This window comes from Cebus imitator, unplaced genomic scaffold (genome assembly GCF_001604975.1).
Source record: "Cebus imitator isolate Cc_AM_T3 unplaced genomic scaffold, Cebus_imitator-1.0 Scaffold329, whole genome shotgun sequence".
NCBI classification, from domain to species: Eukaryota; Metazoa; Chordata; class Mammalia; order Primates; family Cebidae; genus Cebus; species Cebus imitator.
In genome coordinates, this window is record NW_016107644.1 from 3,219,473 (window position 1) to 3,240,330 (window position 20,858).

The 20,858-nt window shown below is 58.6% G+C and overlaps 4 protein-coding genes across 9 annotated transcripts in view; 1 reads left to right on the forward strand and 3 right to left on the reverse strand.

The window, feature by feature from the left end:
• NCAPH2 (non-SMC condensin II complex subunit H2) overlaps positions 1–7,762 on the forward strand; it is an 8,574-nt gene extending 812 nt beyond the window's left edge. Inside the window, exons 2-19 of one of the 2 annotated variants that reach the window (XM_017504938.2) lie at positions 684–739; positions 834–918; positions 997–1,065; positions 1,219–1,298; positions 1,385–1,530; positions 1,871–1,954; positions 2,428–2,558; positions 4,176–4,247; positions 4,544–4,610; positions 4,740–4,847; positions 4,966–5,019; positions 5,161–5,231; positions 5,321–5,414; positions 5,508–5,579; positions 5,671–5,720; positions 5,809–5,910; positions 5,994–6,143; positions 6,210–7,762. In XM_017504938.2, the coding sequence (XP_017360427.1) occupies positions 684–739; positions 834–918; positions 997–1,065; positions 1,219–1,298; positions 1,385–1,530; positions 1,871–1,954; positions 2,428–2,558; positions 4,176–4,247; positions 4,544–4,610; positions 4,740–4,847; positions 4,966–5,019; positions 5,161–5,231; positions 5,321–5,414; positions 5,508–5,579; positions 5,671–5,720; positions 5,809–5,910; positions 5,994–6,143; positions 6,210–6,350 (1,632 nt within the window). In that variant the 3' untranslated portion in view covers positions 6,351–7,762. The remainder of the gene's footprint in view (positions 1–683; positions 740–833; positions 919–996; positions 1,066–1,218; positions 1,299–1,384; positions 1,531–1,870; positions 1,955–2,427; positions 2,559–4,175; positions 4,248–4,543; positions 4,611–4,739; positions 4,848–4,965; positions 5,020–5,160; positions 5,232–5,320; positions 5,415–5,507; positions 5,580–5,670; positions 5,721–5,808; positions 5,911–5,993; positions 6,144–6,209) is intronic. The other variant, XM_017504939.2, reaches the window with a different exon arrangement.
• On the reverse strand, positions 6,561–8,552 carry LOC108286838 (protein SCO2 homolog, mitochondrial). Its single transcript, XM_017504947.2, has 2 exons — positions 8,426–8,552; positions 6,561–7,417 (listed from the first exon to the last, which is right to left on the reverse strand). The coding sequence occupies exon 2, from the start codon at positions 7,402–7,404 to the stop codon at positions 6,604–6,606; it is 801 nt and encodes a 266-aa protein (XP_017360436.1). The 5' UTR covers positions 7,405–7,417; positions 8,426–8,552; the 3' UTR covers positions 6,561–6,603.
• Positions 8,553–8,741: 189 nt separating this feature from the next.
• On the reverse strand, positions 8,742–13,189 carry LOC108286834 (thymidine phosphorylase). Of its 3 annotated transcripts, none has more exons than XM_017504936.2 (10): positions 12,898–13,189; positions 12,465–12,716; positions 12,109–12,311; positions 11,533–11,631; positions 10,591–10,720; positions 10,149–10,267; positions 9,552–9,714; positions 9,209–9,439; positions 8,984–9,124; positions 8,742–8,907 (listed from the first exon to the last, which is right to left on the reverse strand). In XM_017504936.2, the coding sequence occupies exons 1-10, from the start codon at positions 13,166–13,168 to the stop codon at positions 8,759–8,761; spliced, it is 1,758 nt and encodes a 585-aa protein (XP_017360425.1). In that variant the 5' UTR covers positions 13,169–13,189; the 3' UTR covers positions 8,742–8,758. The 3 variants fall into 3 exon arrangements, with proteins under 3 accessions (XP_017360425.1, XP_037585989.1, XP_037585990.1); XM_037730061.1 differs by having other exon boundaries at positions 12,871–13,031; XM_037730062.1 differs by having other exon boundaries at positions 12,924–13,003.
• A 157-nt stretch (positions 13,190–13,346) lies between these two features.
• ODF3B (outer dense fiber of sperm tails 3B) lies at positions 13,347–15,462 on the reverse strand. Of its 3 annotated transcripts, XM_017504945.2 has the most exons (7): positions 15,360–15,462; positions 14,841–14,983; positions 14,444–14,647; positions 14,077–14,181; positions 13,848–13,969; positions 13,624–13,764; positions 13,347–13,487 (listed from the first exon to the last, which is right to left on the reverse strand). In XM_017504945.2, the coding sequence occupies exons 2-7, from the start codon at positions 14,947–14,949 to the stop codon at positions 13,407–13,409; spliced, it is 762 nt and encodes a 253-aa protein (XP_017360434.1). In that variant the 5' UTR covers positions 14,950–14,983; positions 15,360–15,462; the 3' UTR covers positions 13,347–13,406. The 3 variants fall into 3 exon arrangements, with proteins under 3 accessions (XP_017360434.1, XP_017360433.1, XP_037585993.1); XM_017504944.2 differs by having other exon boundaries at positions 14,841–15,452; XM_037730065.1 differs by having other exon boundaries at positions 13,369–13,487; positions 14,444–14,576; positions 14,841–15,460.
• Positions 15,463–20,858: the final 5,396 nt, after the last annotated feature.

The window sequence follows — 20,858 nt, forward strand, 5'->3', positions numbered from 1 at the left end:
AAAAAAAAAAAAAAAAAAAAATCGCACAACCAGGCAGGGAGGGTCTTGTGTGCTGCTGGGCTGTGTTGTCCCGGGGGAATGGCACCTGCTGTGTGCACCTGGGAACAGCCCAGGGTGCCATGTGTACCCCTTTCCCCGTCCCCTACTTGTGGGTGCTTGTCAGCACCCTGAAAATCTACAACCACCACCCTCTTGGTGGGGCTTCCGTTCTGTGGAGGAGGAGGACAGGAAGTGTGTAAAGGGCTGTGTCCTGCAGGCCCCGTGGCGGCTGGAGCTGGGACCCGGCTGGGCCAGGACATAAGGAGGAGGGTCTGGGGGAGACGTGGGCGGGAGCCCATGGGTGGAGGAGCAGCAGGGCTGCAGGCCATGGGCAGAGTAGGTGCCAAGTACAAGGGGCCTGGCCAGCAAGGGCTGTGTGAGGCACACTGTGGGCACCACACTGTCGTCAGGGTCACATGTTGAGAAGGCCATGCTCATGGCTGTGTGGACCATGGGGGGCAGAGGAGAGAAGTGGGTGGCCTCAGCAGGAAAGTAATTGCCATGAGATTCCTGGTTTGATTTGAGAATTATTTTTGGTGGCAAAATTGGTGGTTCTTGTACTGGAGGTTTGGTGGCCAGGCCTCGAAGGCCTTGCGGGTGGGCCCCTCCTTTCTGGGCTCTCACTGCCTGCGTCTGGTCACCAGGTGGAATACCTCTACTCACTCGTCTACCAGGCCCTTGATTTCATCTCTGGAAAGAGGTGAGTACTGGAGCCACTCACAGTGAGGCCCTGTGTGTGGCCAGGGAGACCCCTGCAGCTCCTGGAATGCCCACGGGATACTCTTCTCTCTCAGGCGGGCCAAGCAGCTCTCTGCGGTGCAGGAGGACAGAGCCAATGGGGATGCCAGCTCTGGGGCCCCCCAGGAGGCAGAGGATGAGGTGAGTTTCTTGGGCACGGGGCCCCACCCACTGTGTGCTTGCCTGGGCTCTGCCCCCACGAGCTCTGTCTCCCTCCAGTTGCTGTCACTGGATGACTTCCCTGACTCCCGGACTAACGTGGATCTGAAGAACGATCAGGCGCCCAGTGTGAGTCTTGGCCCCTTTTAGGTTGGGGTGAAGTCAGCACTTTCCCTGGGGCTGTGTTGAGCTGACAGGGTGTGGGATGGTGTTATTGCCCCATGTGGGTTCTCCACCTGGAGGGTAAGGTTGCCTGCTCACCCACCCTCGGACTCCATGCAGGAGGTCCTCATCGTCCCCCTCTTGCCCATGGCCCTGGTAGCCCCTGATGAAATGGAGAAGAACAACAACCCCCTGTACAGGTAGGGATCTGAGCCCAGCAATGGGGAGGGAGGCCTAGAGCTTCCTGGGCAGGGTCTCTACAGCAGGCGTGTTTTTGCCAGCACAGCCGTCAAGGTGAGGTCCTGGCCAGCCGGAAGGATTTCAGGATGAACACGTGCACCCCCCACCCCAGAGGGGCCTTCATGTTGGAGCCAGAGGGCATGTCCCCCATGGAGCCAGCAGGCGTTTCCCCCATGCCAAGGACCCAGAAGGGTGAGGGCTTGGATGCGGGGGCTTGGTGGGAAGGAGGGAAGGGGTCTTCTGGAGTGGACTTTTGCGGGGCACCCTATGCTTGCCAGCTCTGGTCTTGGGAGCTCCCTCTCTCTGGGTGCCTACTCCACCCATCTGCTCTGCCTTGATTACAAGTTAACACAGTCTCAGTGCCAGGGACCTGGTGCCCACTCAGGCCCCTGCTGTCTTCCCTAAATCCAAGGCCTGGAGTGTGCTGGGCTGTGCCCTTCTGCCGGCCCCTTGGAGGGGCTTGTTGGACACCGGGCAGAGACCATCTTGGAGAGGGGCTGGACTGACCCTGTCCAAACCCTGTCTCTCGCAGACGCTAGGAGGACTGAGGAGCAGCCAATGGAAGTTTCCTTGTGTGGGAGCCCCGTCCCAGCACTCGGCTTCTCCCAGGAGCCAGGTGAGAAGAAAGCTCCCTGGTGGGACTGGCAGGGCAGCCAAAGAGGGGGCCAGGGAGGCGGCATGCAGTGGACAGGGCTCCAGGGGGCTGTGCTCAGCTGCCAGCCTCATGCCCCTTCTGTAGCCCTCAGGAGTGAGGCCTCACTCAGGGAAGGCAGCCACAGCCTTGGAGCCCAGGCCCCCGGCCTGACCCAAGCCTCAGCCCGTCCTGGTTCGCTGACTGCGCTCCGACTGCCCTCATGGGTCTCCTCTCTGGGCAGATGTGGATGACTGCATTTAAAGAGGAACATTTGCTTGGAAATAAAATGATCCAAGCAGAGCATACTAGCACGACAAGGAGGGTGCAAGGCACCCACTGAATCCTCTGGGTTCCAGTGACCAAAGCTGAGAGGAGGGAGTGGCCATCAGGGTCCCTTTGGTATCGTCTGGTCTTGACATTCCTTGGAGCTGATGACTCTCTTGCTCCCTGCCCAGGCCCCTCTCCAGAAAGCCCGATGCCCCTGGGCGGGGGTGAGGATGAGGACGCAGAGGAGGCAGTAGAGCTTCCTGAGGCCTCGGCCCCCAAGGCCGCTCTGGAGCCCGAGGAGCCCAGGAGCCCGCAGCAGGTGGGACCCACACGGAGGCCTGCAGAGCCTGAGCTGTGAACCGGGCGACCCTGGCTCTGGGGCTGAGTCAGCTTGCACAAGGAGGACAGTGCTACAGCCTTGGCCCCAGGCCGCTGGTCTTGGGCAGAAGCCTGCCCGCCTTGCAGCGCATTCTGCAACCAGCCCTTTTGAACAGCAGCTTCTGTGTTCCTCCCCTCTCTGATCAGAACTGACGCTCCTCAGATAGTGGACTGGTGTCCAGGGGTTTGAGCTCTATTGAGCTCACAGCTAGCTGGGATGGCAACTGGTTGCCAAGGCGCTTCGTCCGTAGTTGGGCTGGTAGGAGGGGGTGTTTGGAGGCCTTTGCTGCCTCCCTCCCCCCCCAGGGCAACTCTGTCCAGCCTAGAAGGAAGAAATCCTTCCTTTTTATTCATAGAAAATCATCCTGATGCCTACAGGAGGAAATGTTAACATTTCTTAACTTTAAAATTGGTAGATAACATGGATGTTTGTCACAATTGGCGTTTTTCCTATTTTTAAAAAAGAGTACCCTATGACCAGTGTGTGTGTGTTTTAAAGTTTTTTCTTAGGGTTTTTAATGACCCAAGAGTATAAGCAGGGTGTTTTTTTGAGACAGGGTCTTGCTCTGTTGCCCAGGCTGGAGTGTAGTGGCCTGATCTTGGCTCACTGCAGCCTTGACCTCCCCAGGCTCAGGTGATCCTTCTACCTCAGCCTCCCGAGTAGCTGGGACTACAGGCACATGACACCACACCTGGCTAATTTTTGTATTTTTTTGTAGAGACAGGGTCTCACTATGTTGCCCAAGCTGGTCTTGAACTCCTGAGCTCAAGTGATCCTCCTGCCTTGTCCTCCCAAAATGCTGGCATTATAGGTACCAACTACTATGTCTGGCCCCTGTAGGTTTTGTTGTTTTTTTTTTTTTGAGACGGAGTCTTGTTCTATCGACCAGGCTGGTATGCAGTGGCGTGATCTCGGCTCACTGCAACCTCAGTCTCCTGGGTTCAAGCACTTCTTCTGCCTCAACCCCTCGAATAGGTGGGATTACAGGTGTATGCCACCATGCCTGGCTAATTTTTTTTTTCCTTTTTTTTGTTTTTTGCATTTTTAGTAGAGACAGGGTTTTCCTATGTTGGCCAGGCTGGTCTCAAACTTCTGACCTCAGGTGATCCGCCTGCCTTGGCCTCCCAAAGTGCTGGGATTATAGGCGTGAGCTGCGGTGCCTGGCCTCTGTGGGATTCTTGATGTTGACCCAAGGTGGAGTTCTGGGGTACCCAGAGCCTTGAGTGGAGAAAGGGGAGAAATGAGCTCACACCTGTAATCCCAGCACTTTGGGAGGCTGAGGCAGGCAGATCACAAGGTCAGGAGATCGAGACCATCCTGGCTAACACGGTGAAACCCTGTCTCTACTAAAAATACAAAAAATTAGCTGGGTGTGGTGGCATGCACCTGTAGTCCCAGCTACTGGGAGGGCCGAGGCCAGAGAATTCCTTGAATCCGAGAGGCGGAGGTTGCAGTAAGCTGAGATCATGCCACTGCACTACAGCCTGGGCGACAGAGCGAAACTCCATCTCAAAAAAAAAAAGAGAGAAGTGGGACTCTGTCTGTGACTCTTTGCAGAATGCTGCCCTGCCCAGAAGGTACATGCTGCGGGAGCGAGAGGGGGCCCCAGAACCTGCATCCCATGTGAAGGTAGGAGTGTTGGGGCCCTGGCCCTGTCAAGGGGGTACGGGTGGATTTGAGGGCTGGCTGCCCTCCCATTTGCCCTTGCTTCTGCTGCCCTGCAGTGTTCCCAGCCTGTGGCCCTTTGCACTTGCCCTCATGTGGCTCTGGGCTCCCTCCTTCCCTCCCTTGAATGTTCCCCTCTGTGATCCAGGGTTTGAGGGTGGTTGGCCCTCCTGCAGGCTGTCACTGTACCTGTCTGGGCTTTGGGAGGGATGGCTGTGCACCCCCAACTCCCCCAGCGCCTGCTTGTGCTCTGTGCCCAGGAGACTCCAGACCCCTGGCAGAGCCTGGACCCCTTTGACTCCTTGGACTCTAAGCCCTTCAAGAAAGGTAACTGGGTGGAGGATACCTTCACTCAGGTATCCCTGGCTGGGTTTGCTGGGGCATGAGGTAGGGGAATGGGAGTGGGCTCTGCACCCAGATCCCACGGCGGCTCCAAGACAGTCCGTTTGCCCTCAGGTAGGCCTTACTCTGTGCCCCCCTGTGTGGAGGAGGCTCCAGGACAGAAGCGCAAGAGGAAGGGTGCTGCCAAGCTGCAAGACTTCCACCAGTGGTACCTGGCAGCCTGTGAGTGGGTGTGGTGGGCACTCGGGGTCCCTGGGAGCTGGGCCAGGGCCAGTGGAAGAGGATCCCCAATGCCATGGGCAGCTCTTGGCCTAGTTGTGCTGACCATGTTCTCTCTCAGATGCTGACCATGCCGACAGCAGGAGGTCCCGGCGAAAGGGCCCGTCCTTTGCAGGTGAGGCTGAGGTCCTCAGGGAAGACAGTTTTAGTCTCCTTCCCCTATCTCTACCCCCACCTGGTGTCACCCAAAGCCTTGGCTGGACTGGTACGGGGCCTGGGAAGGAAGAGGGAGCCCTCAGAACGCCTTTGTCTGCAGACATGGAGGTCCTGTACTGGACACACGTGAAGGAGCAGCTGGAAACTCTCCGGAAGCTGCAGAGGAGGGAGGCAAGTCCCAACTGCTCAGCTGTGATCTAGGACCCCGTGGTGGCCCTGATGGGAGATGAGTGTCCCTCACAGATGCTCTCTCTGGACAGGTGGCTGAGCAGTGGTTGCCAAGGGCTGAGGAGGGGCTGTGGCCTGCAGAGGAGGACCACCTGGAGGATTCCCTGGAAGACCTGGGGGCAGCAGGTGTGTGCCTGCCAGGGGGTGGGGTAGAACGGGGCTCAGCACCTGTGCCAGCTGACTTGCTGCCTGTGTGCTGTTCACTCTCCCACCTCCCAGCAGATGACTTTCTAGAGCCCGAGGAGTATGTGGAGCCCGAGGGAGCAGACCCCAAAGAAACTGCTGACCTTGGTAGGTGGGCAGTGGGCTAGGAGTGCTGAGCGGCCACTGGAGCTGGGGGCAGGGGAGTGTGGCCCCTCAGCTCACAGCTGCCTCTTCCTAGACGCAGTGCCGGCGTCCCTGAGTTACGAGGAGCTGGTTCGAAGGAATGTGGTAGGCCTGCGTTAGAGGGGGTGGGGGTAGGTGAGAGGCACCCAAGCCCCTGCTTAGGAGGCAGTAGCTCCTACTGATCCTCCCGTAGGAGCTCTTCATCGCCAGCTCCCAGAAGTTTGTCCAGGAGACAGAGCTGAGCCAGCGCATCAGGGACTGGGAGGACACTGTGCAGCCTCTGCTCCAGGAGCAGGTGAGGTGGGCCGCTGGGAACTGGAGCTGCCCGCTGCAGACCTGTGCCTCTCTCCGAAGCCAATGTGCCCCTCCTCTGTGCAGGAGCAGCACGTGCCCTTTGACATCCACACTTATGGGGACCAGGTAGTCTCACGGTTCCCCCAGCTCAATGTGTGGTGTCCCTTTGCGGAGCTGGTGGCTGGCCAGCCGGCCTTCGAGGTGTGCCGTTCCATGTTGGCCTCCCTGCAGCTGGTGAGTAGCCGGGAATTGTGGGAGGGGGAAGCGGTCTCAGACCCTGCTGACACCCCACCCCTGCAGGCCAACGACTACACAGTGGAGATCACCCAGCAGCCGGGACTGGAGACAGCCGTGGACACCATGTCCCTGAGACTGCTCACACACCAGCGAGCCCACAAGCGTTTCCAGACCTATGCTGCCCCCTCCATGGCCCAGCCCTGAGTGGAGAGCACCGAGGCCGGGGTGGGGGCTGTGTACTGAGGAGCCGTGTGTCTGCGCACTCCAGTGTTGCTTCCTGGCTGGCACGGCCTAATAAAGCAATGTTGCCATCTCATCTTCCCCCTACAAGCCACTTTGCATACACCTAGTCTGTGCAGAGAAGAGGGCTGTCCGGCCCCCATGGGCTGCTGGTAGAGATCACACACGTGCAGATTAAAGGTACCCTGTTTAATGACGGGGCCCCGGCCACAGGGGCTCAAGGCAGGATGCTGCGGAAAGCCGCCATGTGCCGCTGCACACTGTCTGCGATCTGCTCGGCCGACCTGCTGCGGCCATAGTAGTCCGTGAAGAGGCCGTCCGGGTTGAGCAGGTAGATGGCAATGGAGTGGTCCACGATGTAGTCCTGGTCCTCGTCCTTGGGGCCAGCGCTGTAGTACACGCGGTAACTGTGACTAGCCTGGGCAACCTGTTCGGTGGAGCCCGTCAGACCCAGCAGCCGTGGGTGGAAGTCCTGGACGTAGCGGGCCATGGCTTTGACATCGTCCCGCTCGGGGTCCACCGTGATGAAGACAGGCTGCACTGCAGGCAAACCCGGCTCTGCTTCCAGCAGCTGCACCACCTGCACCAGCTTCTCCAGCTCGTCCGGGCAGATGTCGGGGCAGTGAGTGAAGCCAAAGTACATGAGCACCCACTGGCCCCGGAAGTCAGCCTTGCAGCGAGCCTGGCCTTTGTGGTCCAGCAGGCAGAAGTCACCCTGGCCCACAGCTGCCTGGCGCAGGGCTTCCATTCGCTGTTGCTGCCGCAGCCTCTCCTTCTCAGCCCTCAAGGCCAGCCAGAACCCACCCAGTCCAGCTCCGAACACGGCTGTGATCAGCAGCCTGGTTCGAAGCCTAGGGCCCTGGTGCTGGCCCTGCCCACCTGTCTCTGCAGGGCCCTGCCTTGACAAAAGCCAGGACCTCAAATGCAGGGCCTGGCCTCCCAGGGTCCCAGGGAGGGCTGGGGGCTTGAGCTGAGAGAGCCTGTGCCAAGCCATGGGGCCCCGAGTCAGCAGCAGCATGGATCTGATGCTCCTGGAAACAAACACAGGCATCAGCGGCCAGAAAGGAAGGCCCAAGGTGGTACCTGGGCTGCCCCTGCCACTCTGGAGGCCAGCCACCCATCTGAAGGACCCAGCCCACGTTCCGGCTTAGGCATTCACTGCTCACCTGAGCTCAGAACGCCACTAAACATCCACACCTGGGCAACCACGCCTGCACTCTGGTCCTCCACCTGGGATCCCTAGCCTCTCACCACACCCTGCCCTGTACCTGTGCCTCAGCAGGTGCGACTCTTGCTGACTGAAAGCTTCCAAGTGCTGCGTGGCCTGGACTCCTGACCTTGTTCTCTATTTGCAATAAACCCGTTTATTTAAAGGAGGCGGGTGATACTCTGGCTTGCGATCCCCAGAGCAACCGACTCCTCCAGCACTTTCGTGTCACCTCGGGCCACTTCAACTAACCACAGCCGTCCTCCCCACTCCCAGCAGAAACCCTGCAGCACCTACGCCGGAGCTCGGACTCCGCGTGCCTCCGGTACTTAACGTGTCCTCGCAGACACTCCTACCCACCACGGAACCCCACCGTCCTCATCCCGGCTTCCCAGCAGCTGCTCCGGGCTCACCGCCGACGCCCTGCCTTTGCGCCCTTCCACGGGCCCCGGAAGGTTTGCTAGGCGGAGGCCTCCGGACTCCCCGTCACTGCTCCTGTCCTGCTGGGGGCACCCTCCCGGGGACTCACGGCGCCCGCCCCGCGCCCGGGCGGTTCTGGGCTTGTCCCCTCCCCACCACAGCCAGCGCCCTCTTGGCCAGAAAGGTCCCCGGACCGCACGAAGCGCCGCGCGCGTTGCTGTCCTCAGCCGCGAGAACACCGGTGCCCGCTCGGAGCCTCCCCAGGCGCCCCCGCCTCGCCCCTCTCTCCGGCGCGCCCTCGGGGTGAGCCCCGCTGGCCCCGCGCAGCAGCCGGAACCGGGAAACCGGAGCCCAGCGCGTCCCCGGGGTTACCTCCTCCCCTCCCGCCCCCACCTGGCCCCGGCGTCCGCACCTCGCGGCGGGGCCGCGCGCCAGTGGACCGGGCCCGGGAGACAGCGCCGGCCTCCGACTCCCCGCTCTCCGCCCCGCGAACTCCGTGGGCTCGGGGGTCCGCCGCGCCACACACTCGCGGCCACGGCGCAGGCGTCCCCGGAGCTGCGCGCATGCGCACACGGGCGCAGCCGCCCCGCGCAGCTGCTGACAGGCGCTCGGCGCGTGCGCGGAAGCTGGAGCCCGGCGGAGGTCACGTGTGCGCCGAGACGGCGCCCCCCCCGCCCCGCGGCTCCGGATCCCTCGGTTCCCCCCGGCGCGCCAGGCACGGACAGCGCTTCGCGGCGAAAGAGCTTTATTGCGGCGGCGGCAGGACGAGCTCGGCGAAGGGCGAGGGGGCGGTGAAGGGCGCGCGGTCCGAGAGCACGAGCGCCTCTTGCAGGGCGCGGCGCTGCAGGCCGCTGAGCGCGGGGCCGTCCCGGTGCACGCGGAGCCAGGGCGTCCCTGCAGGGGAGGGGCGTCAGAGGCCGCGCGGCCGGAGCGGGGGCGGGGGCGGCGGGGCGGGGGCGGCGGCGCTCACCGCGGCTCAGCTTCTGACCCACGTCGACCAGCAGCTCCGCGCCCACCCCCAGGCGGAGCGGCTCCCCCGCGCGGCTGCGCCCGGCCCCCAGCTCGTGCAGCACCTGCGCCAGCGGCAGTGCCCGGACCAGCTCCACGGTGCCTGCGGGGAGAGGGGCTGAGAGGCGGGGGCCCGGGCGGGGACGGGGTGGCGGAGGCGGCGTGCCGGGCTTCCCTGGCCGCTCACCATCCGCGGGCGCCAGCAGCTCCTCCTGCTCCCGGGCGCGAGGCAGCAGCTGCCGGCGCTCTGCGGGGCTCCCGGAGCACAGGGCTCGGGCCAGGCCGGGGTCCACGCCCTGCGCCGCCAGCATCAGCTCGAAGCGGCCGAGGGCCGAGCCGTCGTCCAGCGCCGCGGCCACCCGGGCAGCGCCTTGGGCCTGGGTCCCCGCGTGTCCGCTGAGCCAGAGCAGGGCGCCCCCTGTGGGCGGGGACGGGTTAGGCGCGGCCGCGGGGGCGGCCCCGGCCAGAAGCCCCGCCCCCGCCCCCGCCCCCGCCCCCGCCCCCGCCCCCGCCCCCGCCCCCGCCCCCACCGAGCCTGGTGACCAGGTCCCTTAGGTCCGACGGGCCTGCGCCGTCCATGCAGAGCAGCGCCTCCTCCACCTCCAGGGCGTTGCCCACGCAGCGGCCCAGGGGCTTGTCCATGGCGGTCAGCGCTGCCGCGACCCGAAGCCCCAGGTCTGCTCCCACGCCCACCTGCGGAGAGAGGCTCAGCGTGGACCCTGCATAGCGGGGCCTCCTGCAGCCGGTTCTTCATCGAACTCCAGCTCCTCTGCACCTTTCAACCTCGGGGTTGCCAGCCCCCCCAGGATGAAATCAGGAAAGCATTGGGGTGAGGAACAGAAGCGAGCGAAGTGCCACACCTCGACCTGGGGCCAGGAGGACCTTGTACCTGGCCCGGGGGAGGCGCGCCACGGAGGGCCTCCCCAGGCCCAGGCCAAGGCAGCCTTGACCTCCAAAGTCACAGGAGGTTCGGGGGCCATGAGAGAGAGAGGGACTTTGGGCAGGAAACGGTGGGTCTGGGGTCAGGCAGGGCTGCTGAGAGGAGGGAGGTAGTGGGGACGGAAGGGGTGAAGGGTAGGCTGGACCCACATCAAGACGCACCCCCAGGGAGAGGCCACAGCACTCACCAGCGTCGTTGCCAGCTCCCGGGCCTGCTCCTGGTTGGGGAAGACGGCGGCCCCTCCAAACTTAACGTCTATCACCAGAGCGGACAGCCCCTCCACGACCTTCTTACTGAGGATGGAGGCTTTGTGGGGAGGCAGAGGCAATTGGAGACAGTGGAGAGCCTGGAGCTTCCTGGGAGACTTGGGGGATGCCGACTTTGGGGTCAGGGGCCCTGAGCATTGAGGGTCAAGCCCCTTATGACGGGGGTGGCAGCACCTAGTCGGTTGTGTATGAGGCCACCCCACAAGGTGGTGGTCAGGCATCTTGTGATTGTGGGGTGGGGTGGGGGAGGTGCGGGCGCAGACACATGGTCAGGTGACTACTAACAAGTGGACCAAGAGGACTCTGTGAGGTCAGAGGTCAGGGGCCTGTCACATGCAGAAGTAGGCCATGGAGTCAGGTCACCTGTGATGAGTGGCAGGCTGTCCACGGTGGCTGTCACATCTCTGGCTGCATATAGGATTCCATCTGCAGGGACCAGCTGCTCACTCTGGCCCACGATACAGCAGCCCGCCTGCTCCAGGAGCACTTGCATCTGGTCAAACACCCCCTATTCTCAGTGACGTCTGGTAACAGCAGCTTTTTTTTCCCCCCCCCCCTGAGAAAGAGTCTTGCTCTGTTGTCCAGGCTGGAGTGCAGCTGGCAGAATCTCGGCTCACTGTGACCTCTGCCTCCTGGGCTTAAGTGATCCTCCCACCTCCACTTCCCAATAGCTGGGACTACAGGCGTGCACCACCACGATGGGCCGTGTTTTCCCCCCTTGTTTTTTGTAGAGATGTAGTCTCACTATACCACCCAGGCTCATCTCCAACTGGGCTCAAGCAGTCCTCCCTCCTCTGTCTCCCAAAGTGCTGGGACAGGGTCTCACTGTGTTGTCCAGGCTGAAGGGCAGTGCCACGGTCACAGATTACTGCAGCCTAGACTTCCCAGGCTCAAGTGATCCTCCTGCCTTAGCCTGCTGAGTAGCTGGAATTACAGGTGCACCACCACATAGGCTAATTTTTTTATTTTGTAGAGAGATGGGGTTTTGCCATATTATTCAGGCTGGTTTTGAACTGGGTTCAAGTGATCGGCCCACCTCGGCCTTCCCAAGTGCTAGGATTACAGGTGTGAGCCACCATGCCCGGCCAGCCATCTGTGATTTTGACCAACTCCTCGTTTATGATCCTGATGAGTTCCACTGATGATTTTGACCCAGGTCCAATGACATGAGCAACTTTGACAGATAACCTCAATAGTGACCCTAATGATCCACCAGTGATCCTTTAGTGATCCTGGCCAGTGTCGTGTCTTCATCATCAACCTGGATCAAGGACTCGTCAGCAACCCCCCACCCCACCCCCGTACCTGCTCTGGGCTCTGGATGACATTGAATCCAGGAATAGACTCCAGCTTATCCAAGGTGCCTCCTGTATGCCCCAGACCACGTCCGCTGATCATTGGCACCTGGTGGGCAGGGATGCTGAGTACCCTGCACGGTACCCCTCCTCCACACCCCCATGCATCCCCTCACCTTCCCTGGCTAGGACTTCAGCTGGATTTAGAAAGTATTTAAGCAGCTATAGGGGTTCCCAGCCAGTGAAATGGGAAGGAAGTTTTTTCGGTTGAGAAATGTCAGTAGGGGAGGAGGTTGGTACCCATCCCTGTGGGGAAACAAGGGTTGGGGCAGAGCGAGAGAAGTCCTTACTCATCCCTTGGGTGAGCTGTCTGGGGATCCAAGGGGAAAGGGTCTGCATTCCATCAGTGGATCTTTTGCCTGCTCCAAGGTCTGGAGCCAGAGGGGCCCCAAGCTCTGTGCTGGGGAGAAGCCTCGGTCCTGGCTTGGGGTGTTTGTGCCAGGCTTGAGGTTGGGAGCTGCCTGTGGATGGCCTGGTTGCTGACTCGGGTCATAGGCTCTGGTAGGGAAAGGGGGTGGTTTCTAACCTTGCAGCCACACGCAGCCAGGGCAGGTGCCAGGACCAGGCTGACCTTGTCACCCACACCCCCTGTGGAATGCTTGTCCACAAGCTGCTGGCGCCAGGCCTCTGGCCACTTCAGCTGCTGCCCCGACTGGGCCAGGGCCTGGGTCAGCACCGAGGTCTCCTCCAGATCCATGCCCCGAAGTCGGATGGCCATCAGCATGGCCCCTGGTATATGGGGATTTGCGTGAGAGTGGCAGCCCACAGCAGTGGGGCACCCTGGGGGCGGTGCTGGTGGTGGGGCACTGTGGCACCTCCAGGGACCGACAGTCTCAGCTGACCTCCCGGCCGGGATTGGGGCACCCAACCCTCCCCACCCACCGATCTGTGTGCCCTGCGCGCTCCCGTTCACCACAGCAGCCACAAAGCCCCTGATGTCTGCTTCGCTCAGGCGGCCTCCATCTCGCTTCACGCGGATCAGCTCTGGAAGCTGCTTAGGCTCTGGCGAGGGGTCGGTAAGTCCCTGGGTCCCTTCCCCGGAGAGGTCACCAGGCCTGGGTGGGGCCCGGGCTCCCTGGGTCATCGAGGCCGCCATCGCTCCGGGCCTGCGGGGATGCCTGGCACGCCTGGGACCTGCGGCCGAGCGGTGTTGATATCTGAGCCACGTGCTCCTGTCCCGACCCCTTCCCGCGTCTCCCTGGTGTCCGCCCCTCGTCCCGTGTCTGTGTCGCCCTTGTCCGAGTCTGGCTCCCGCTTTCCCGCCTCACGACCTGAGCCCGGCCCGTACCTGCTCAGGACAGCTGCCCTCGCCCACCTGCTCCGGATCCCAGCCCGGGATACCCCGCCTCGTCCACGGGTCGGGACCGCAGGCTTCGCGCACGGCGGGGTTCGCGCACAGCGGGGCACTGCAGGCGGCAGGGCGGCGGCGCCCCAGGACAGAGGGCAGGTGGGGCCGTCTGGTGGGCGGGGCTGGGCAGTCGCCTCCGCCCGCGAACCCCTGCGCGCCGGGTCCCGGCCGACCCCCAGATGCTCCCGGACACGCGGGATTTCCGGGCCCGGGGCCGTCGGCGGCCTGTCCCGCCCATCGCGGCCCTTCGGTGTCTGTAGCGCCCGGGCGTCGCCCATCCCGCCCTCTGGGGTCTCGACGGTCGGACGTGGCGCGGGGCTGGGCCTCGCCCAGTGCGCGGGCCCCGCCCCGCTGGGTTCGGAGTTCGGACTCGGCCCCGCCCCTGGGACGCGCAGAGAGAGAGAGAGAGGCGGACACGATGCGGGCTCGCAAACTTCTTTAAGCAAACAAGTGTGGGGCCGCGCCCGCCCGGCGCGTCAGTTGTCCACGTCGGTCACCAGAGGGGCCAGGTAGTCCGAGTGCCGGATCCCGAAGCTCCACCCGCGGGGCTTCCGGTGCTGCGGGCCGGGAGAGGCTGCTGAGCTCGCGGGACCGGCGTCCCCTCCGCGCCGGGGACCCTGATCCCATAACTCCGACCTCAGTCCCCCCCCGCCCTGCCCCGCCCCTGACCCTTGACCCTGAACTCCAGGCCACCTGGTCCACGTTGTAAGCTGCGGGCCCCGGCTTCTGCGTGCTGTCTTGGGGGAGCGAAGTCCGCGCCAGCATCGTGAACTGGGGGGCCCGGGACTTGTAGACCCCCGGGCTCACCACGTGGTAGGCGCAGGGGCCCGGGGTCTGCGGGAGGGCAGAGGGTGCTGGCTACCGCCTTCACTGCGGCGGACTAGGGACACCCTGCGTCCGCCCCGCGCGTCCCCCACCTTGCTGAGGTCCTCGAAGAAACTGCCCGCTGCTCTGCGGCCGTAGATGGAGTAAGTTGGGGCGGAGACTTTGCCAATGACTCGCGGACCCAAGAGCGAGGGCACAGTATAGGTCCCCGGACCTGGAGGGGAGCCGGGGCTTGGGGGTAGTGGGTCTGCGCGGACAGGCGCGGGGTGGCCCCCGGCCTGGAGTGGGAAGGCCCACAGTGCAGGGTTGGGCCGGCCTCACCTGGGCTCTGCTGCTCGGCGTGGACACCCCAGTTTCGGGGAGCAATGGTGTGTCGAGGCGCGCTGGGGTACGTGGCGTTCCCAGCTCGCTCCGGGAAGTACCTGCCTGCCGGGCGGATCAAGGGCGTGGGGGCGGGAACTGGGTGGGGGCCTGGTGGGTGCCCCGGGACTATGGGGGGAATCTGAGCCACTATTTGTGAAAGCCCCGCGGGGCTCGAGGTTGGGGATTTGAGGTCCGGATATGGGGGTGCCGAATATGCGGTGTTTGGGTATCCGAGGGGCACTCGGGGTTCAGGTGGGGGGTTCCCAGGTGGGCTTCCCTGGAGGTAGTTCGGCGTTGGGGTGGCCAGGGTCCCGGGGGTGCTGACCGGGTCCCGGAGTGGGGAAGGGCGCTGAGTGGCGCGGGCGGCCGTAGATGGAGTAGGCGGGGGCGCTGTCGGGGCCGCGCACGGTCATGCGGGCGGGCACCAGGTGGCCGGGCCCGGGGCCGCAAGTCGTCCGCTGCGTGGGGAGGCGCGCGCCGAAGGTGAATGCGGGGGCTCGGGGCCGCGACGGGTCATGCAGGACGTAGCCTGGGAGCAACCGAGTCAGCGCCGGGCCGGGCCAGCCCCACCCCCACGTGGCACACGGACCCTCCCCTGGCACAGACCCCCTCTCCCCGCTCACAGGCCGGGTTCGGCCCCGAGCACAGACCTCACCCGTCGCTTCCCCTTCCCTCCCCAGGCACCGCCCCACCCCCTCAATCCCGGGGCCCGCCCCTGCTACCGGTGTTGGGCGGCAGTTTGTATTTGGGCCCGGGGCCTTGGTAGTGCGCCGCGATGGGGCCTCTAGGCCGGTGTGGCCGCCAAGGGCCCACCCAGGCGTCCGAGCCCATGTCGCGGGTGGGGGGCGCTTACGGCTCGCAGCACCTGTGGACCGAGGGCGGTGGCAGCGGCCCCTCCACCCCAGATTCTTGGGCAGCGCACTTTCCCGCTACCCTCAGATTAGCGCGGGGCGGGGCCAGGTCGGTATCCCTGGCGCCGGCAAAACAAACAGGAGCTTCCTTCCCGGCTCTGAGGGGCGTGGGCTGGAGCGGGTTCAAGGCCATCGCCCCGCTCCTGACTCCAGGGAGGGCTAGGTGGGGTCGTGAACTGGCTGGGGACAAGTTTAGACCCAGACTTTGGGAAGGGAATCACCTGGCGGGGGGCTGGCAGGAGATTTTCGTGGTGTTGGGAAAAGGTGCCGCGGGGAGGGTCGGGGGTGGGGGAGCCGGTGCCCCGAGGGGAGGCCCCGAGGTGCACTGACCTGTGGTGGTAGCTCCTGGCGTGGGAAAACAAAGCGACGTGGCGGGACACCCGTGCTCCGCCCCGCCCACCTCCCAGGCCCCATTGTGGCCCTTTCCCGCTTCCTGGCAACCAGACTGACTGCCTCCCTATCCCTAACCTGGCCCCGCCCCGCCACCTCCACGCCCAGTGCAGCCGCTGGGCCTCTCTGTGGATTCTGTGGCACGGGCTGGACAGTAGGCTTGGGCACCCAGAACTCTAGCCTCACCCTTACCCGAGCTTCAGTATACCCATTCTAGAATGACGCAAATCTGCAGATGAAAAGCGAGGGTGGGAATAAAGGAATTGAATAATGCAAACCACACACTCAATTTAATTGTGTGTAGGGAATTTTGCATCCATTTAAGCCTGTGAAATATTTGCAAAAAACAATCATGTATTGGGCCACAAAATAATCATACAAGTTGAAAAAATGATATGACACATGATTTGATTAAAATTGAAAACAATTCTAAGCAAACAAAATGTTAAAAAAAAAAAAAAAGAAGAAGAAACTTAGCCTGGGCAATACAGTGAGACCCCATCTTGACAAAAGACTTAAAAATTAGCTGGGTGTGATGGTGCACACCTGTAGTCCCAGCTATGAGGTTGGGGGCTGAGGTGGGAGGATCTCTTGAGCCTGGGAGTTGTATGGTGCAGTGAGCAGTGATCCCACCACTGGACTCCAGCCTGGGTAACAGGGAGAGACCTTATCTAAAAAAAAAAAAAAAAGCAGCAAACAAATATTTTGAAATTGACAAATCTTTTTAAAAACCCTGGATCAAAACTTGTCAGAAACTCACCTGTAGTTACAAACTGTATATCAAACACTGCGTAGGTAGAATCCCTTCCCACTGAAGTCCTATAGGAGGCAGCTAAAGCTGTGTTCTGAGGAAAATTTATAGTCACTTTAGAATGACTTCATTATTATTATTTGAGATAGAGTCTCACTGTCACCAGGCTGGAAGGCAGTGGCGCATCTCAGCTCACTGCAATCTCTGCCTCCCAGGCGCAAATGATCTTCCCTTCTCAGCCTCCCAAGTAGCTGGAACCACAGACACACACCACCACATTTGGCGAATTTTTTGTATTTTTGGTAGAGAAGGATTTCACCATGTTGCCCAGGCCAGCCTTGAACATCTGGGCTCAATAGAACTGCCTGCCTTGGCTTCCCAAAGTGCTGGGATTACAGAAGTGAGCCACCGTGCCTGGCTGACTACATTATTAATGAAGAAAAGATTCAAGAAGCTTAGGATTTATCTTACAAATGGGAAAAAAAAATTAAGTTAAAAGAATGAAACAGGAACTAACACAAAGTAGTGGAAAGATTAAATATAATAACTATGAGACAAGTAAGTGAGCTCCAGTGATCAAAGCGGAGAAGTAAAAGTATACGAAATTAAGAATGAGAAAATGAGATACCAATATGCAATAAGGTAAGATAATTTAACATATTTCATTGTGTGAGACAAATGTAAAAACCTGGAAAAATGAGTGATTTTTTAGCAAAACAAGTTACATAATGAACCAAAGAAGCAGAACAATTTAACAGACAATTTTCTTTCTTTTTTTTTTTTTTTTTTTTTGGAGACAGAGTTTCGCTCTTGTTACCCAGGCTGGAGTGCAATGGCGCGCGATCTCGGCTCACCGCAACCTCCGCCTCCTGGGTTCAAGCAATTCTCCTGCCTCAGCCTCCTGAGCAGCTGGGATTACAGGCACACGCCACCATGCCCAGCTAATTTTTTGTAGTTTTAGTAGAGACGGGGTTTCACCATGTTGACCAGGATGGTCTCGATCTCTTGACCTCGTGATCCACCCGCCTCGGCCTCCCAAAGTGCTGGGATTACAGGCTTGAGCCACCGCGCCCGGCTTAACAGACAATTTTCTATACGTATTAGCTAGAAATTACATTTGGCAATAAGTAACAACCCACCCCCAAAACAAACACCTTCCCCCAATTGATTAGATGCTTGGAAGTATTTCCAGGGACTCAGGCAATGAAGTCCAGAATTAGCCAGGCTGGCCTCCAGCTCCAGGAAGCCTCTAGGCACCAGGCCCTGTTTCCATCCTTAGTACTTACCGCTGCACGATGGGTGTTCCAGAAAAGGAGGGAGAGTAGTAGTAAAGGGTGCCAACCTAAACCACAAACAGAGGAGATTCTCCGAAGATAATGAGCTTATCTGGGAATGTGCAGAAGCATTGCAATACAGAATATGTGTGCCATGGCAAACATGGGCACATTCAAGGAGGCTGAGGTAAGGGGATGCTTGTAAAGGCAAACAGAAGTATACATAAGTTATGTTTCTGTTTATTTTTATTTTTTACATTTTTATGTTTGTTGAGGTGGAGTCTTGTCCTGTCACTCAGGCTGGAGTGCAGTGGCGCTATCTCAGCTCACTGCAACCTCTGCCTCCTGAGTTCAAGTGGTCATCCTGCCTCAGCCTCCCGAGTAACTGGGACTACAGGCGTGCGCCACCATGCCCAGCTAATTTTTGTATTTTTAGTAGAGACAGAGTTTCACTGTGTTGGCCAGGCTGGTCTTGAACTCCTGACTTCAGGTGATCTGCCTGCCTTGGCCTACATTTTTGTTTATTTTAAAATTTATTGTTATTTGTTTTGAAACAAGGTGTTGCTCTTTCGCCCAGGCTGGAGTGTAGTGGTGTGACCATGGCTCACTGCAGCCTCGACCTTCTGGGCTCAGGTGATCCTTCCACCTCAACCTTCTGAGTAGCAGGGACTACAGGCATTCACCACCATGCCTGGCTAATTTAAAAATTTTTTGTAGAGATAGGGTCTCACCATGTTGCCCAGGCTGGTTTTTAATTCTGGGTTGAAGTGATCCTCCCACCGTGGACTCCAAAAGTGCTGGAGTTACAGGCATGAGTATGCCCAACCCACAGAAGGTGTTGTGAAGCAAAAACATTGGTTACAGGGGCTTATTGCAGGAGTTGACATCAGTTTATTAGTGGAGACAGTGTGTCAGACAACCGTTCTTTGTACATCTGGCTAGCCTTCCTTGTGACTCATGTAGCAAGCTGCAGGTTGGAAAATCCTTGTCAAAAGTTATCTTTGGCCAGGCGCGGTGGCTCAAGCCTGTAATCCCAGCACTTTGGGAGGCCGAGGCGGGTGGATCACGAGGTCAAGAGATCGAGACCATCCTGGTCAACATGGTGAAACCCCGTCTCTACTAAAAATACAAAAATTACCTGGGTGTGGTGGCAGGTACCTGTAATCGCAGCTACTCGGGAGGCTGAGGCAGAAGAATCCCTTGAACCCAGCAGGTGGAGCTTATAGTGAGCTGAGATCATGCCACTGCATTTTAGCCTGGGCAACAGAGCAAGACTCTTTTTTTAAAAAAAAGTTATTTTTACAGGTGTATGTGCTTACGGCCTTCAGAGACTTTTGTAATGGTTCTTCTCATAGCATGTGTGCATGAAGGACCCCGCCCCTTCTTAACCTCTTATTTTGTTTCCGTTTGACACAAGTGACTCCATCTTGATATTGGCAATTTTTACATTTCCTCCTTTTGATGAAGATCTTTTCCTGAAGCCGGGCGTGGTGGCTCACACCTGTAATTCCAGCACTTTGGGAGACTGAGGCGGGCGGATCACCTGCTGTCAGGAGTTCGAGACTAAGCTGGCCAACATGCTGAAACCCTGTCTCCACTAAAAATACAAAAATTAGCTGGGTGTGGTGGTGTGCACCTGTTATCCCAGCTACTCGGGAGGCTGAGGCAGGAGAATTGCTTGAACCCAGGAGGCAGAGGTTGCAGTGAGCCAAGACTGTGCCATTGCATTCCAGCCTGGATGACAGAGTGATACTCAATCTAAAGAAAAAACAAAAAACAAAAAAAACCCTTTTCTGAAGACATCACTGATCAATTATCCCCTGGTTAGGTTTTGATTGTCCCTTGGTGCCAAGATGGCCCTGTCCAGGTTGATTTGGTGCCATGTTGGGAGACTGGCCAGCAATTTCAAATCAGTGTGAAAACCACTTGAACCACATCTGAGCAGCTGGAAGGAGATTTGGAAGGAGGCGCTGTCAGGTTAAGTCAGCCTGGAGTTAATTATTAAGTTTCATTTTATCGGTTTCACAGGTGTTGGCTATCATGTCAAAGTGCTGGGCCAGCATTATTTGTTAGGAGTTGTTCTTTTGCAGAGGTCGGGCAGGTGCAGGGTTTTAAAAGGATCATACAGAGTGAAGTAAAATGATGAACTCAGTTTGCATAATGATTTTTATTTTATTTTATTCTGTCCATCTGTCTTAACAGAGACCCTCAGCTATTTTAGTCGTTGTTGTTGTAGAAATGGGGTCTTGCTTTGTTGCCCAGGCTGGTATCAAACTGAACTTCAAACAATCCTCCTGCACTGGCCTCCCAAAGTTCTGGGATTATAGGCGTGAGCCACTGTGCTTGTTCCTATGTTTCTTACATATAGTATAAAAATGGTATAAACTGTATGCTCTTAAATTACTTAATTTAACTGCTTTTTTTCTTTATGCCAATTAAACAGAGCTCTTTGTAAATTAAAATAACATAGACATAAAAACATATAAAAACAAACAACATAGACAACACAAAGCTTTTCTGGCTTTTCACTTGAAATTTTTTGTTATGAAACAGTAAAACATAGTCACTTAAATTCACCAGTGTATAAAAGGACAGTTGGATTTAAATTGTGTTTTTGATAAAATAGAACAAGTTAAGGTTACCGATTCAGATGGCTAAAACTTTAAGAAAGATATTCATTACCCTACTGGTAGTCCTCTGAACAAGATGGGAAGATGAGCCTGGGTGCAGTGGCTCGTGCCTTTAATCCCAGGACTTTGGGCAAAGACAGTTAGAATCCAGCTCTTCGCACAAAAGCTTTGCTGCCCCTGACTGAGAGTGTGTGTGTGGGTGAAGAGCTCCAGGGCACTGCAGCTCCTGGGCTGGAGACGTGGCAGAAACCAGCACTCCGATACGCTGATCATAGGCAAGCGATGGTCTCCCGTCAGCACTTAGCTTCTCTCAGCTAACTTTCATGAGTTAGCAGGTTGCGGGATGTTTGATGAATACAGCTTCTGAGGTTTCTGTCGTCCTCACCAATGACCCTTACGTTGGTGGACTCATATTTGACATCTGCAGTGAGGTCCTGTCAGGTTGCAGGAAGACTTAATTTTCCCAACTATACAAGATTACTGTGAAACCCCAGCATAATTACCTTTCATGGGTTAAATATTAAAATGATACCAGGCCTGAAAAATCCCTGAACAGACAAAATCAGTTAGGCATCGGAAGTGACCTCAACCTTGCCTAAATGGAAAACAAGTGAAACTTAACTGGAGTCGTTTCTGATAAATGGTTATGTTAGGCAGAAGTGGAACTTAAGCCCAGCCAATCATAAGCAGCCAGCTAACACTTGATTGTGTAACCAGGGACTTCCCAACTAGACAAAGAAGGCAGCAGCATCGCCGTAACTAATCAAGTGATTGCTTCAGTGTG